A 13,063-nucleotide genomic window follows, 5' to 3' on the forward strand; every position below is an offset into this window, starting at 1 on the left:
GATTTGTGTTTATGTTCCATGGTCTGTGTTCAGAAAAATCTGATCTCTCTTCATCTTTGTAGCTTGTGGTTTTTTTTGTCATTGGCCACTGGAGGTAATTTTGAATTCTAAGCTTTTAAAATAGCTTGTGTGGGGCAAAAGGGGGAGTAACTGGTAGCACTGAGCCTTCCTTTCAGGAAACGGGGGCTGTTTAATGTCTGTGCTCTGAATGCACAATCCCAGTTTTGCAGTATGTTTTCTGCATGGGGTGAGAGAGCGAGGAGTAACAGCGCAGGGGAAATGACTTGCCTGAAGCTGATCTGCTTCATCAACTGTAGAGTTATTCTGAATGCAAGCTGCCCAATTTGTCTTGAAACCTTGGCCAGCACTGGCATGAATACAGTGTTTTGTAGCACTGTCTGTCTTGCTTTACAAAAATCTGCTGTTCATTTTACGATTTCTAACAGCTGTCGGTTGCTTGCCCAGACTGCTCTTTTTTTTTTTTTTTAAATTAATTCTTTTTTTTTTTTTTTTTTTTTAGTAAGGGAATTGAAAGGGTGTTTGGATTAAGAATTTTCTTGTCTGAATTTCCAGAGGAGGCTGTCGAGTTGTGAATACTGCATTGCCTGCCTAATGCTTGTATTGCAGTTTTGGGATCTCAATCATGTTAGGGTAGCTGAGAGTTGAGAAAAGAGCCTACTGACGTTTTGCTCTTGAGATGCAGAGTTTATGAAGAGACGAATAGATCTCATCTGGCATAAGGTGCCAACATAACATCGAATACTCCAGTTTCATCAGCATAGTCCTGTGCACAGTTATTGCATAGGAGAAGGAATGGAGTTAAATGGAAAATACACCTTTCCTTTCTGATCCGGATTTGACTTATGTTTAGAGATGTTCTGACACTTGCTCAGAGCAGATTTTTCTGTAGTTACGTTGTATGTGTTTGCAATGAAATCTTCTGTGAACTGTGAGATAGAACTTAGGTGACTGGCATCTTAGGAATTCGAGTTTCGTGATGGAGGAATGTGCCAGTGTTTCTGTCCTGGAGTCATGAAACCAAATAATGGATTTTGGTTTAATCTTTATATCTTTATTTCCCTATCCTCCCTTTGGTTACTAAATATAACTTGTAGATCTCTCCTCCTTTGCCTTGTCCTGAAGTTCTGAAGACTTTATTCAAACGTTTGTTGTTTTTTTCCCTAGAGGTCTAGTTTCTAATATAGTAAAAGTATTGTAGCTATGATGCTTTAAAGACATAAGGAAGACAAGTTTGTAAGGAAAGAAGGGAAATCTGTTCTTCAGCCAGCTGCCCTTTTGAGTCCAGAAAAAGTTTTCAGATGTGCAGCTCTTCTTCTGTCTGCTAATTGCAAGAGGACCTTTGAGGGCTGATTACATAGTGGGTTATCTGCTTGGCAATTAAAATTTACTTGGGCATTCTGAAGCTCTTTAGTCATGTCTACTGGTGATGAAAGGATGCATAACACCACAGGGGTGGTTATTTTTCTTATTAACATCTCATGCTGCTCTGAAGAGAGGATTCCTTCAGATGTTTTGCCTCCAAAAGTGTTCTTGCTGACACAGGAAGCTGCAGATGAGAGGGATAGAAGCAAGCAACTGCTCCAAGAAGGTGTATTGAGAAGTTTGCGTCCATCTTCATGTATGTTGTAGCCGCTTGCCGTGAGGAGCTGTTTCTATCATCATTTTCTAAGAAGCCCTGTAGCAGAAGGCATTGGCCTTTTTCTCCTGGCATAGGTCTGCTCAGCAGTATTAGGCACCTCAGGTTTCCCCTGGTAATGCCAGTACTACGTTACTTGGTTAAATTGTAGTTGCTCATTATTAAGCTGTGACAAGAGTAACAGTATCCCCACTGGCTGTTGTTGCGCTAGGGTTATGGCAGGCACTGGGATGAAAGAATGTTTCTGAATCGCTTTGTGGAAGTTTCCAAACAAAGTTGTATTTGGATTGTCTGACAAGGTGATCTGAGTATAGCTGATGGGGCGGCAGTCAGAGGATGTTGAACTCGGTCCCTGTGTGTCTCAGGTTCTCATCCATTGTGGCACAGGGCTGGAAGGTCTGATTCTCATGGGAGAAGTCTCATTTGGAGAGAGTGTGGGAAGAAAAAGTAACCATTTCGCCACAATTTTCTAGAAACTCAGGGAAAGTAGATGCTGCATGTTTTAGTGTGCACTATGCAGGCTAACAGAAGAACTCCTACTGTTCATCTGCGTCTGTTTTCTTGTTTCAACATTGTTTTAGCTTTAAAAGGAGGGGCACTGAGAACTAGAGCATCTCAAAGAAAGCCTTTCTGAAGTTAGGTCATGACCACTTTATACAGACTTTACTATTGGTAGAAGGTTTTTGCTAACAGGAAGAAACGATGAATCACTGTAGAGGAAGTTGGGACACTGCTGTGGGATTTCTGGCATACTTCTACTGATTTAAACTCTTAGTGGGTTAGGACTCTTGGACCACTTTGTAGGGCTCTTTTGTGCCTCATGAAATCTTGTGGAGGTGTCACCAGGAGTTGGCATGATACTGGAAAACTATATGATTTAAAAGATGTAACTTAAAAAATAATAACGTAAAGATAAAATACTTTTAAACTCAGTCTAATATTGAAATAGCAGCAGTTGAGCTAGGTATGTGGGATTCCTCCTCTGTTAGGTGCTCAGATTCTTTAACAAAAACTGTTTTGAGATGCAGTCTCTGTGCTCAATGTTAGCACAATGATGATGCCATTTCTCCACAGGTAAGCAAAGTTAAGTCAGCTGGTTTTAGTTTGTTTATTTTTAGCTCTGTATACATGCAGAGAGCGAGTGTAGAAAACCATGTAAAATGGGCTTCTCAGAAATGGTTTTTTTTTTTAATAGTTCAGATGACCAGAAGGGAAACTGCAAGCCTTAACAGGTTTAAAATTACTAACACTTGGAAAAAACCACCTCCATTCATCCACTCTGAATCCACAATGCGATTTAGTGTTGTATTCAGCAAATCTACAGGGCTTGTGTGCAAAACAGAAAAGGAGTATTATTTTTTTATCTTTTGATGTATTTTAAGGTCTGCCTTATAGAGGAAACTAATTCTTCTTTCATAAAATGTATTAATCGTGGAAACAGAAGTCATAGTGTCAGGGTATGTTTGTGCAGTCAGCCAAATAATATGCTTCTCTGTTTTGAAGGGAAATGTAAATACAGCAACAAAAAGATAGTTTGAGCCATAAATATTTTGACTTACATATATGAGCTGTTTGTGATATAGTGTTAAGCAAATTTCAGAAATCAAATCGATCTGAGGTTTGACTCGGTGCTATGGCTTTTGCTGTAGATGGCAGAGACTTGGGGGTTTAATTGGACACCCTCTTCTGTGATAAAGCTAACCTTTTTATATTGGATTTAAAAAAAAAAAGCAATTCTTACAACGTTATTGTGATGGTTGTAACGGAATTTGTGTAGTAATAGTCGCTGCAGTGTGCCAGTTAAGTGTGAGGTTTCCAATTCTGGACCGTAATCTGCCCATCTGGGATTTGTATTTTTAACGGTTTTGGCTATGAATCTCATCAGTCTTATCCAGTAAACGCTAATGAAAAAGTTCTGTTGCTTATTCGTCTTCTCAACTGTTTTGTACATAAAAATGTCATTCTGTGGCTTAGGGCTGATGCACTCCCCCTCCCCGCCCCCCCCATTCTTCTTTTCACTTTCAATGGGATCTTATATATCTCTGCGTTTACTGCCCTGTGACATTATTCTCAGTGTAATTTCACTGCTGCGAAACAGTTATGGGATCCAGATAGAGTTGTATAACTCTAGGTGGGGAATAAGAGGTATAAGAAAGTCTTGTAAACACAGATCTCATTAAGGTTTTAATACTGTTAGTAACCTTACGGGGGTTGTGGCAGTGGAGGAAGAGGAAGAAAACAACAAACAAGAGAAGCAGTCCTGTTCCTAAATTTAAAAGGCCATATTTAGTTGATAAGTCTCCTTCCTGAGAGTTCTGCACTATCTACAGGCAGTGGGAAGAGTAATGTGCAAATTTAACAGCTGAATTACATGGACAGACAAATATAACTCAGTAGCCCTGGTAGTTCTTTTTTGTTTGCTTTATTCTGCAAAATATCAACATACTAGTGATTCTAACTGGATCTGGATTAGTTTTCTGGAGCATTTTGCTAGCTTATTGATCACTTAGTTTTCTCTAGGGCTATGTTTTCAGTTACAAAAAGAAAAGGTGTATATGTGTGTGTGTATATTTTTTTTTTTTTTCATTCTTGTCTAGTGAGAATATCATCCTGCTGTACAACCCTAGTGGAGAGACCTGTATTTGTAGAGTTTTTCCTGTGGCCAACTGCCTGAAATACTGATAATTGGGTTACAGTGCCCTGTCCTTGCTGTTTTTCTGGCTCAGTTTAGCTGCACTTGCTAGCCTGTTGTGAGTATGTGAACGTTTTAAAAATACAAAACCATCAAGCATAAACAAAACCAAAGGAACCCTCAAGTCAGAATGCACCCTTCAGTCATCTTTTCTGAGCAAGCTTGGTTAACAATCAATCAGCAGCGGTGTTTGTAGCATCCTTTCTCCATCACTTGATCCCTATTCTGGTCTTATCTAACCTTTTTGGTCCATCACCGCCTGTGAAAAACTTGCACAGATGACTTTTACCAAAGGCTACTCTTCTCCATTTGTTGTTGCAGCTGGCTTTGTGAATGCTGAAATGTTTTGCAGGGAGTTGGGCTGGAGTGGGTAGTATCTCAGAACAAAGAGCTGAAACTTTATTCTGACTTGGTACAACAGGTGTCCCAGTGTAAAGGAGTTGCTTATGTTTTTAAGATTGACACTGCTTGAATAGTTGAGGAACCAAGAACATGTATCTTCACATTGTTTTCCCTAATTTGTGAAAGGAAAACTCCTACTTTTTAGCAATACTGCGTTTTTTTTACAAGAATGTTGTGGGATTTTCCCCCTCAGTATAAAATGGCATGGAATTATTAATCTGAAGCAGAAGAATGCTAACTGAAGACAGCTGGGAGTCAGTATTTGAATATTATACTGTGTCTTCAGCTTTTCAGATGCTTTGTTCTGTACGTAGTCAAGCTAGACCAGGTCTGGTTGCTGGGGGCAGCTCATTGTCTCCGTTCAGCTGTCAGGGTCTGATATTGCAGGATCTTGGTTCAGTCTTGGGGTCCTCACCCCTTGGCTTGCTAGTTTAATTTTTTTCTCTTGTGTTCTATTTGGGGCAAGCGAGTTGATTCTTGGTGCCTATTCAGTACTTGGCACATCTGCTGGGCTGCCGTAAGAGCACCCATTAGCTCTAATTGTGCTGGAGCGATCTGTGATGGGTGTATGTATGTAGGTGTCCACTACGAACACCACTGAGACCAGCCACATGATTCAAAAAGATCACCTACAATCCAGAGTGGTGATTTTTTGAAGGGAAATGAGTTACTAATTGTAAGAATCAGAATACAGACCTGAAAGAGAGCATCTTGAGTGAGATTTTTCTTCGTTATCTAATGTGCTTCATCAGATAGTCTACTCTTGGCATATGTCTAGCTAATTGTTCTTTTACTACAGTTCATAGCTGCTCCAGCAGTTCGCCTGTGAGCCTTTGCAATGGAAGTTTCTCATGTTCAATTCAGTTAGAACTCTTTTATCCCAAATCCTCTCTCCCCTAACTTTGGAACATTGTGGCATGGCTGTTTAAAAGTGAATGCTGCTTCTTTTGTTTTCAGTGCTGGTATGTTGTCTCTCTCTTTTCTCTCTGTTTAAAATCATGTTAGCTATTTCATTTGCTTTTTTTATGTTAAGTATTTAGTTTCCTTCTGGAGCTCGGTGATTGTGGTTCACTACTTCATATGTTCCAAGTAAAGTCTTCATATGCTACAAGTCTTACAAGCGCAGGCTAGAGTGACTGCAATATCTCTTCTGCTCAGATGGAGAATTTTCCTTTTACCTCTTTTAAACATAGCTATCCTGTTTGTGACTGCATCATTTAATTATGCTTAGTCCGATTTACTCCCAAAATTGTAACCCAGAACTATTCAAGAATGCTCTTAATATTCCATCATTTCTATACATTCTTTAGTAGTGCATTATAGATGTGCTGTACTTTTTAATAAGGTTGCTGGAAGTTTGGGAAATTATATGGGACAAGTATTAGCTACCCATTTCACAAGTCTGTGCTTGAAAGCCACGAAGCAGCAAGCAGACAGAAATGTACCCTTACTGGTTACATAGGCTCCAAGTATATTAGTTAAATGCTTCTGAAGGTATTCCCTTTCTGGTGGGAAATAATAATAGGGCTGCGACCTACCTGGACAAAAGGTTAATGTGACAGAAAACCGACTGGTAGTGGTGTGTCTGTGGCCCGTTCAATCAGTTCTGCTCCTAATTAAATGCCTCTTTGAAAAGAGATCTAGAGTTAATGAGCCTTGTGGATGGAGATTTGGATGAGAAATGCTTTTGAAGGAAGAGAAAATATCTTATTTTGCAGACTTTTGCAAGATGCTTCTGATGCATACCACGTGTCTTATCCTCAGTTCGGAGGTGAATTTTGTTTATATTTAAAAACACATCTTGTTTTTTGTAGGGTGTTGATTATGCAGTAAAATGGAAGAGGAACAAGTAAAGAAGTATAAGTAATGGCCTAAATACCTTGAACCTAATTTATTTGAAATGAAGAGTAAATTTTTAATTAACAAGCTTATGTTTCATTTTGCAATGTTCACTGTGGGAAACTTTTTAAAAGTATATTCAGAGCATTCATCTTCAAATATTGCAGAGTTCAAGACAAAGGTGAAGTTTTCTAATATTTGTTGCAGCAGTTGAGACCTGAAGGAATATATTGGTCTGGCATGTACTTCTTAAAGACATCAACTCCGAGAATAAATTTCTAGAAAGGAAAAAAGAATGAGAGAATAAAGTAAAACCAACAGCAGAATTTTAGAAGGAGATGTAAAAGAAGAAAAAAAAAGAAAACAGTAAAAAACCAGATATTTTTGAAGAGTTTTGACTGAAGTATGTTGCGGTTAAATGTAATGCTTGCTCTGCTTGCTCATGTTTGAGAGTTCTCAGCATTTTTGGTTTTAATTAATGGGTATCAGGAGAGAGTATGTCACTGACTTAAGTCAAGGGGCATTTTACCAATAGGCACTTAACTAAAATAAAGCAAGCAGAAAAAACACATTCTACAGTAACAGCTTTATCTTTCTACATGGCAAATCCTGTAAAAAGAAATGTAATATTTACCATTTTTTAAACGAGATATGTAAAACAGGTTTTATAATACCCTCCCCAATACCTCCTTCACTGGTCAAAATTACACTTTGCTTATTTCCTATTAGTTTTACTGCTGTTCTTGCTGCAGCTTTTGATACTGGAAATGCCTCACTTAATTTTCTTCATTTCCCTGTTCTATGTGTGGTTGTATTACTCTATTCTACTCTGTTACATTTTGGACTGAAGCCAGAGGCAAAGGTGAGGGGAAGTGTGAGATGGGGACCAGGGATAGCTATAAAATCAAAGCTGTAGACTAATTGCTAAAAAAAACATTACAGTCTAACATGCCACTTCTCTGAAAGTATGTATAGCAAAAACAATGCATCCTGTCTTTGGACTGCATCTTCTCTCGTACCGTGAGATTTGTTCACCTGCATTTGTATTTATTCACTAGTACATATAGTTTATTTTTAGGGATGTGTCAAATGAAAGTAACCCTATGGAAATATTGTAGTTAGATAACGAATACATTCAGTGCTTGGCCCAGTTTGGTTTGTTTCAGTTCCATTTAATAACTCCTTGATATTCTCATGGCCCCTATTTTGCTAATTATTCAGGCAGTTTCTTCCCTATTTGTCTGTCATGGAAACTGGATTATTGAACTGAAGGAAAAATAGCTCAATTTGAACATGATCTGTTTTTACGAATACTTGTTGGCTGCAACTTGTTACAACACACCCTATAGTAAGAAAGGTTAAGCAATGTAGCTACGCACGCATTCCGATGTCAGTAAGCCCTGCTGGCACAGAAATTGTTTCCTCTGGTGAAAATGCATGTTTGTGTACATAGCTTGTGTTGCCTTTTTGGGGGTTGGGTTTTTGTTGTTGTTGTTTTGGCAGGAATAATTATGTCTATGCTAAAGTTTTAGCTATTATAAAACAGCTATAAAAATCAAACCTGTAATTCACACAGAACAATAGCAAAAAGGGTAGGATAGTCCTTATTAAAGCTGCATGTTCTACGTGGCAGTAAGTAGATGAGACGTGATTTATTCAGAGTGGTTTAGATATGCCTGATCCTGCCTTTTAGGTAGGAGGTATAGATTAGACGACCTCTCAAAATCCCTTCCTGACCTGGGTTTTGCTAGTCATTTAACCTGTAAGTGAGAATTGTTTGAGGTTGCTTATGCTTTGCCTGTGACTCTATTCTTCCAAGACTTGAAATGTTTCCTTTGTTCTCCTTGGGTCATCATGTCTGCTTCCCAAGAGAAAGCAGTGATTCTTGCTAGTTTTGCTTCGCATTTTAAGATTATCCTCCCTCGGATAGATTTATCTTGCAGATTTGTCAATTTTCTATTACATCTTTGATTTCACTACTGTATCATTTTTTATATTAAATTTGCAATCTTCCTTGCTGTCCTTATCTTTGCTTTCTAAGCAGAAGCTACAATGCTTTCTCCTTTTCTTTGTTAGCAGACTTTTCCTTTTTTCTTGCTCAGAATATATTTATTATAGTACTTGAGAGTACCTTTTGTCTGTTTTATTGATGATAACTTTTGGTACAAGTAGGTATGAGTCCACTAACTGTGGATTTGTGTATCTAGAGAGAAACTTCTAGAGTGGATCTCTCTTTATTCAAGACTCAAAGGAGAGTATTCAGAGTCTAATTTAACACCTAACTCAGACTGTCCAGTTGACTTCACAGAAAACCTAATGGGAAAAGACCCTCCGATGCTGAGAGCATCCTCAATAAATGTCTCTCTCACACCTCATCTACATAGGGGACTACCTCCTTGAAACTTTGGGAATTTTAACTTCTTAATTTTAGTATTTACACTGTGGGCCAAGTTTAGCTACTGTCAATTCACCTGCCCTTAAAGTATAATTGAAAAATTATTTTCTACTTCTCCGTTATCTTCTACCATTTCTTTTCTGTGACTCTTTTTCCTTATAGAAAATTCAGCATTTTAGAGAGATGTATAGTCTTATAGATAAGGTTATTGCTTTTTAGATTATTTTTTCCTCACCAGGTTTTACTGCTTTCACCTTATTCTGAAATTTTCTTAGCTGTGTGCTCTGAATGTCTGACTGTGGCTTATGATAGATATGCTACATAATTGGCCACCTGTCTTCTGCTGATGACTACTAACACAGTACAGCTGATGAGTCAGTTAACGAGTTCAGTGCAAAGTCAGCCTGTTACCTGGGTTCACTGGGTAAAACTGATAAATTCAAGCTGGCTGGCTTGCACTGGACTTGCACTGAAGCAGATGAGGAGGGCTCCTGTTGTCTCCCCGCTTGGAAGAACTTTTTTCTCAGGAGAGGTAATTTCAATAACACTTGTCAAAGTGTTTTTCTTGAGCTAGTTTAGTTTATCTTGAAAGAGAGCAGCCGTACTATGTAATGGAGGGACTGGAGGGTAATTGCAATGAAGATACTACTGCTCCTAGTACCAGTACTACTCTACTAGTACCATTGAGACCTATTAACTGATTGTATGTGTGTCCTAACCCACTGCAACAGTATAGTAAAATATGTTTAAGAGTAAGGTGTACTGAGAGAATAATAAGCAGAATGCTGCTTTTTCGTCAACTCAGTCTGTCTTTAGCATTTCTAGTGTAACCTTCATACCCAGCACCAAATCCTGGTGAAAAGGAAAGCCATCCAGGCTGCAGGCTTGCAGCTCTTTGAAGAATGTGCATGTGTTTAACCCGGTACTGAAGTCTTTTTTGAGTCTTGTACCTTGTAGAGATTGTTTAGGTGTTATTTCTTTTCTGTTGTTGTGTAATGAAAGACTTAGATAAAGTGCCTCCATACAGAAAGTGCAGTTAAAACCACAAGAAATATATCTCCTTTAATTTCTTGGAGTAAATTCAAGTATTAAACTACTTCAATTTGGACATTCTGTGTTACCTACTACTGTTATAGCAGCAATGATATTCATAGATTTCATAGATTTTCTAGGTTGGAAAAGACCTTAGAGATCATCCATTCCAACCGTCCCTAATCTCCCATTAAACCATATCCCTAAGTAGTTCATCCACCCTTTTCTTAAACACAGCCAGGGATGGGGACTCAACCACCTCCCTGGGCAGCCTAATTCATTTGACTATGTTGCACTAATTAAAAACAGTAATTTTTTTTAGTGACTGATTAAAATAGTAAATTATTTTAGTAACTTGACAAAAGCTTTACACCTGTTCTGTTGTCAAAAGTGGAAATGAGATGACTCTTCTGCCAAAATCTTGTTTATCTGCTAGCTGTAGAGAAAGGGACACTCTGCTTTTCCATCGTTGTTCATTTTACAATCTGCTGCCTTCACATTTGTGGATGGGATTATAGCACTGTAAAACAGAGGCTCTGTCTATAACAGAGTAAAAGTCACTAGTGATGGAGAAATAATACAGACAGTAAAAGACTTGACTCTGTCTGGGTGAAGTAAATTCTGCCTAATGAATCTAATATCACTGCAATCAAAAAATCATAAATGTGGGTGTTTGAAAACTGTATTTTCTTTCCATATTTATGCAATCCTTTCATTCGACAGGTCTGCTCAGTACTGGGGGAGATGCTGTGTGCATGCACTTTCAAAGCCCTCTCCCTTCCTATCTGGTTCCCAGCTGTTGGACTGGAGGGCGTCTCTAGGCAGAGGGTGAGAAAGCGCTTACTGACATCAGGGCTTAAGTTTTCGTTTGATATGTTGCCTGGAGGCCAGTGGGGAGGGAAGGCTGGGAGCCAGATTGGTTTACATTCTGGCTTCCGGTGGTGTTTTAGAAGCCGGTTAGGGACGTGAAGAGACATAGCATCAAATATCTGAAACTGAATTAATTAGGTTCTTGGCAACAGGGTTTGGAAGATGGGAGAACCAAGACTGCTGTGGTGATGGATCAGGAAGAGATCTCGGTAAAGCAGTGAGGTGCTTGCAGAAAGACAGATCTGGCATTTTGTGTAGAGTGTAATCTAGCTCAGAGTGAGGCAGAAGCGTGGGGCTCTCCCACAGCCGGATTGTAAGAAGACTTCATCTGCACTTAAAAACATAGAAAGTGGAGTTAGTTCAGTAGAAAGACGGTGGTTAAATTTTCTGTAAAGCTCTTGGTGCCTTCGGTTGAGATCCTCATGGGCTCAGTGTAGTTGGCACTGTACAAACATGTGAATTTCCAGTTGCTTCTGTAAAGAACTTGAAATATAAAGACAGGTATCATACGAAAGGTAGTGGTGAGTGGAATAAAACAACAGATACTAAGTGAGATGAAAATCTTGTCAAATGCTGAATACTGAACGTTACCAAAAACGTCAATGCTGGGGTTTCTGGATAACCTTTCCATTTGCTGTCTTGTGCATATACACCGTAGTAGTTCTTCTCTGTGTAATCACCTGGTATTGGCAGGACGTTGCTGCCATATTCTAACAGAAATATGTGAAAAATATTTGGTTACCTTAAGTCTTGCTAAATGGCTTCAGTTTTGTCAGGAGACAAAGTTTGAGTTGCTGATGTCTGCTAAGCTAATGTAGCTCTCCTGACAAAGGACTGGTATTTTTAGGAATATGTGCCCATGCCCTAGGGGTCTGAAAACAAACATAAAGTTGGCAGGCAATTCTTCAGAAAATATCTGTGCTGCCTTTTACTGTCCATCAAAATTGGTCCTTTAACTTGGTGAGATAAGAGAGGAAGAGCTGCCTGCTCCTATCTCTTTAGCCTCTCATGAGTTTTGTTCTCTGAATGGCTAATTGCATTTTGTTTCTTGTCTTGCTAGATGGACTGGTGATCCCATTGGTGGAACTGTCTGCAAAACAGGTTGCATTTCACATTCCATTCGAGGTGGTGGAGAAAGTTTATCCTCCAGTGCCTGAGCAACTGCAGCTTCGAATTGCTTTCTGGAGTTTCCCAGAAAATGAGGAAGATATCAGGTAATGAATACTATTTATGTGTCATTGATGCTTAAGAAAAAGTTCTGTTCCCTAGAGGAGAATCATTGTCCAGTTGATGTCCCATATATTTGCTGCTTCTGCTGTTCTTATGGGCATTTTGTAATATGTGGATGGGTTACTGTGGCATATGCTATGATACAGGGTTTTATTTAGGGCTGAGCTGCCCTGCATGTGTCCCAGGAAAAGCATGTACACGTGCAGGGCCTCTGTGGAAATGATAGCAGAATAAACGCACCCTTTAATTTGCCTGGCAGTAACTTGGTTGTAGAGTTTTGTCCTTATTTTAGTCTTACCCAGTATTCTTTCCATTTGAATCTATTGCTTGAGTTGGAGCTTTAACTGGGCTCAGAAATTGCCAGGGAGGGCTAGCTCAGTATGCTGTGCAAGCCTTTTGTTGGTATAAGTAGGAGAACCAGAATTTGATGAATACATCAGTGATCAGAGTGGACACAGTCAGAGAGAATTACTGTATTTCTTATCCTTCCACATACCTCGTGTAAGTACGTAGTAAAAAACTCTGTGCTTTTAGATCTTTTACCAAAGTACTTTTGCTGAAGCTTTTATACTATCGGAGGCCTACCCATGTAACTATGCATTCAGAATTTTTTTGCAAAGTAGTGATATTACACTCTTTTAGAAAGAATCGTCCTGAAAGTTCTTAGATGTGTTCATCTAGCATTCTGGTATCAGATGGGAGAGGTGATGTCAGGAGTGCTGGTGTAATTAGTAAGATCACCTGTGGGGGAATAGAGCAAACCAGCTGGTTATACATGTTCATTATTCTGCTGAGCGCAGATGTAAAAAAAAAAACAACCAACTCCTGTGAGCATGCGGGTGACTCATCTAGAAATACCAGGAGTTTTTACTGTGACATGTTAACATGGGATTTTGAATTGATATTATACTATATATAAAGCTTAATTTTAGGCTATGAATTAATT

The 13,063-nt window shown here is 38.9% G+C and overlaps 1 protein-coding gene across 1 annotated transcript in view; it reads left to right on the forward strand.

The window, feature by feature from the left end:
- Positions 1 to 13,063, forward strand: part of ZSWIM8 (zinc finger SWIM-type containing 8) — a 66,506-nt gene that overhangs the window by 14,311 nt on the left and 39,132 nt on the right. The window contains 1 exon segment of the mRNA XM_086616732.1: positions 11,948 to 12,101. Coding sequence (XP_086472858.1) covers positions 11,948 to 12,101 — 154 coding nt within the window.

The sequence above is a fragment of the Tauraco erythrolophus genome, chromosome 9 (genome assembly GCF_009769465.1).
Source record: "Tauraco erythrolophus isolate bTauEry1 chromosome 9, bTauEry1.pri, whole genome shotgun sequence".
NCBI lineage: Eukaryota > Metazoa > Chordata > Aves > Musophagiformes > Musophagidae > Tauraco > Tauraco erythrolophus.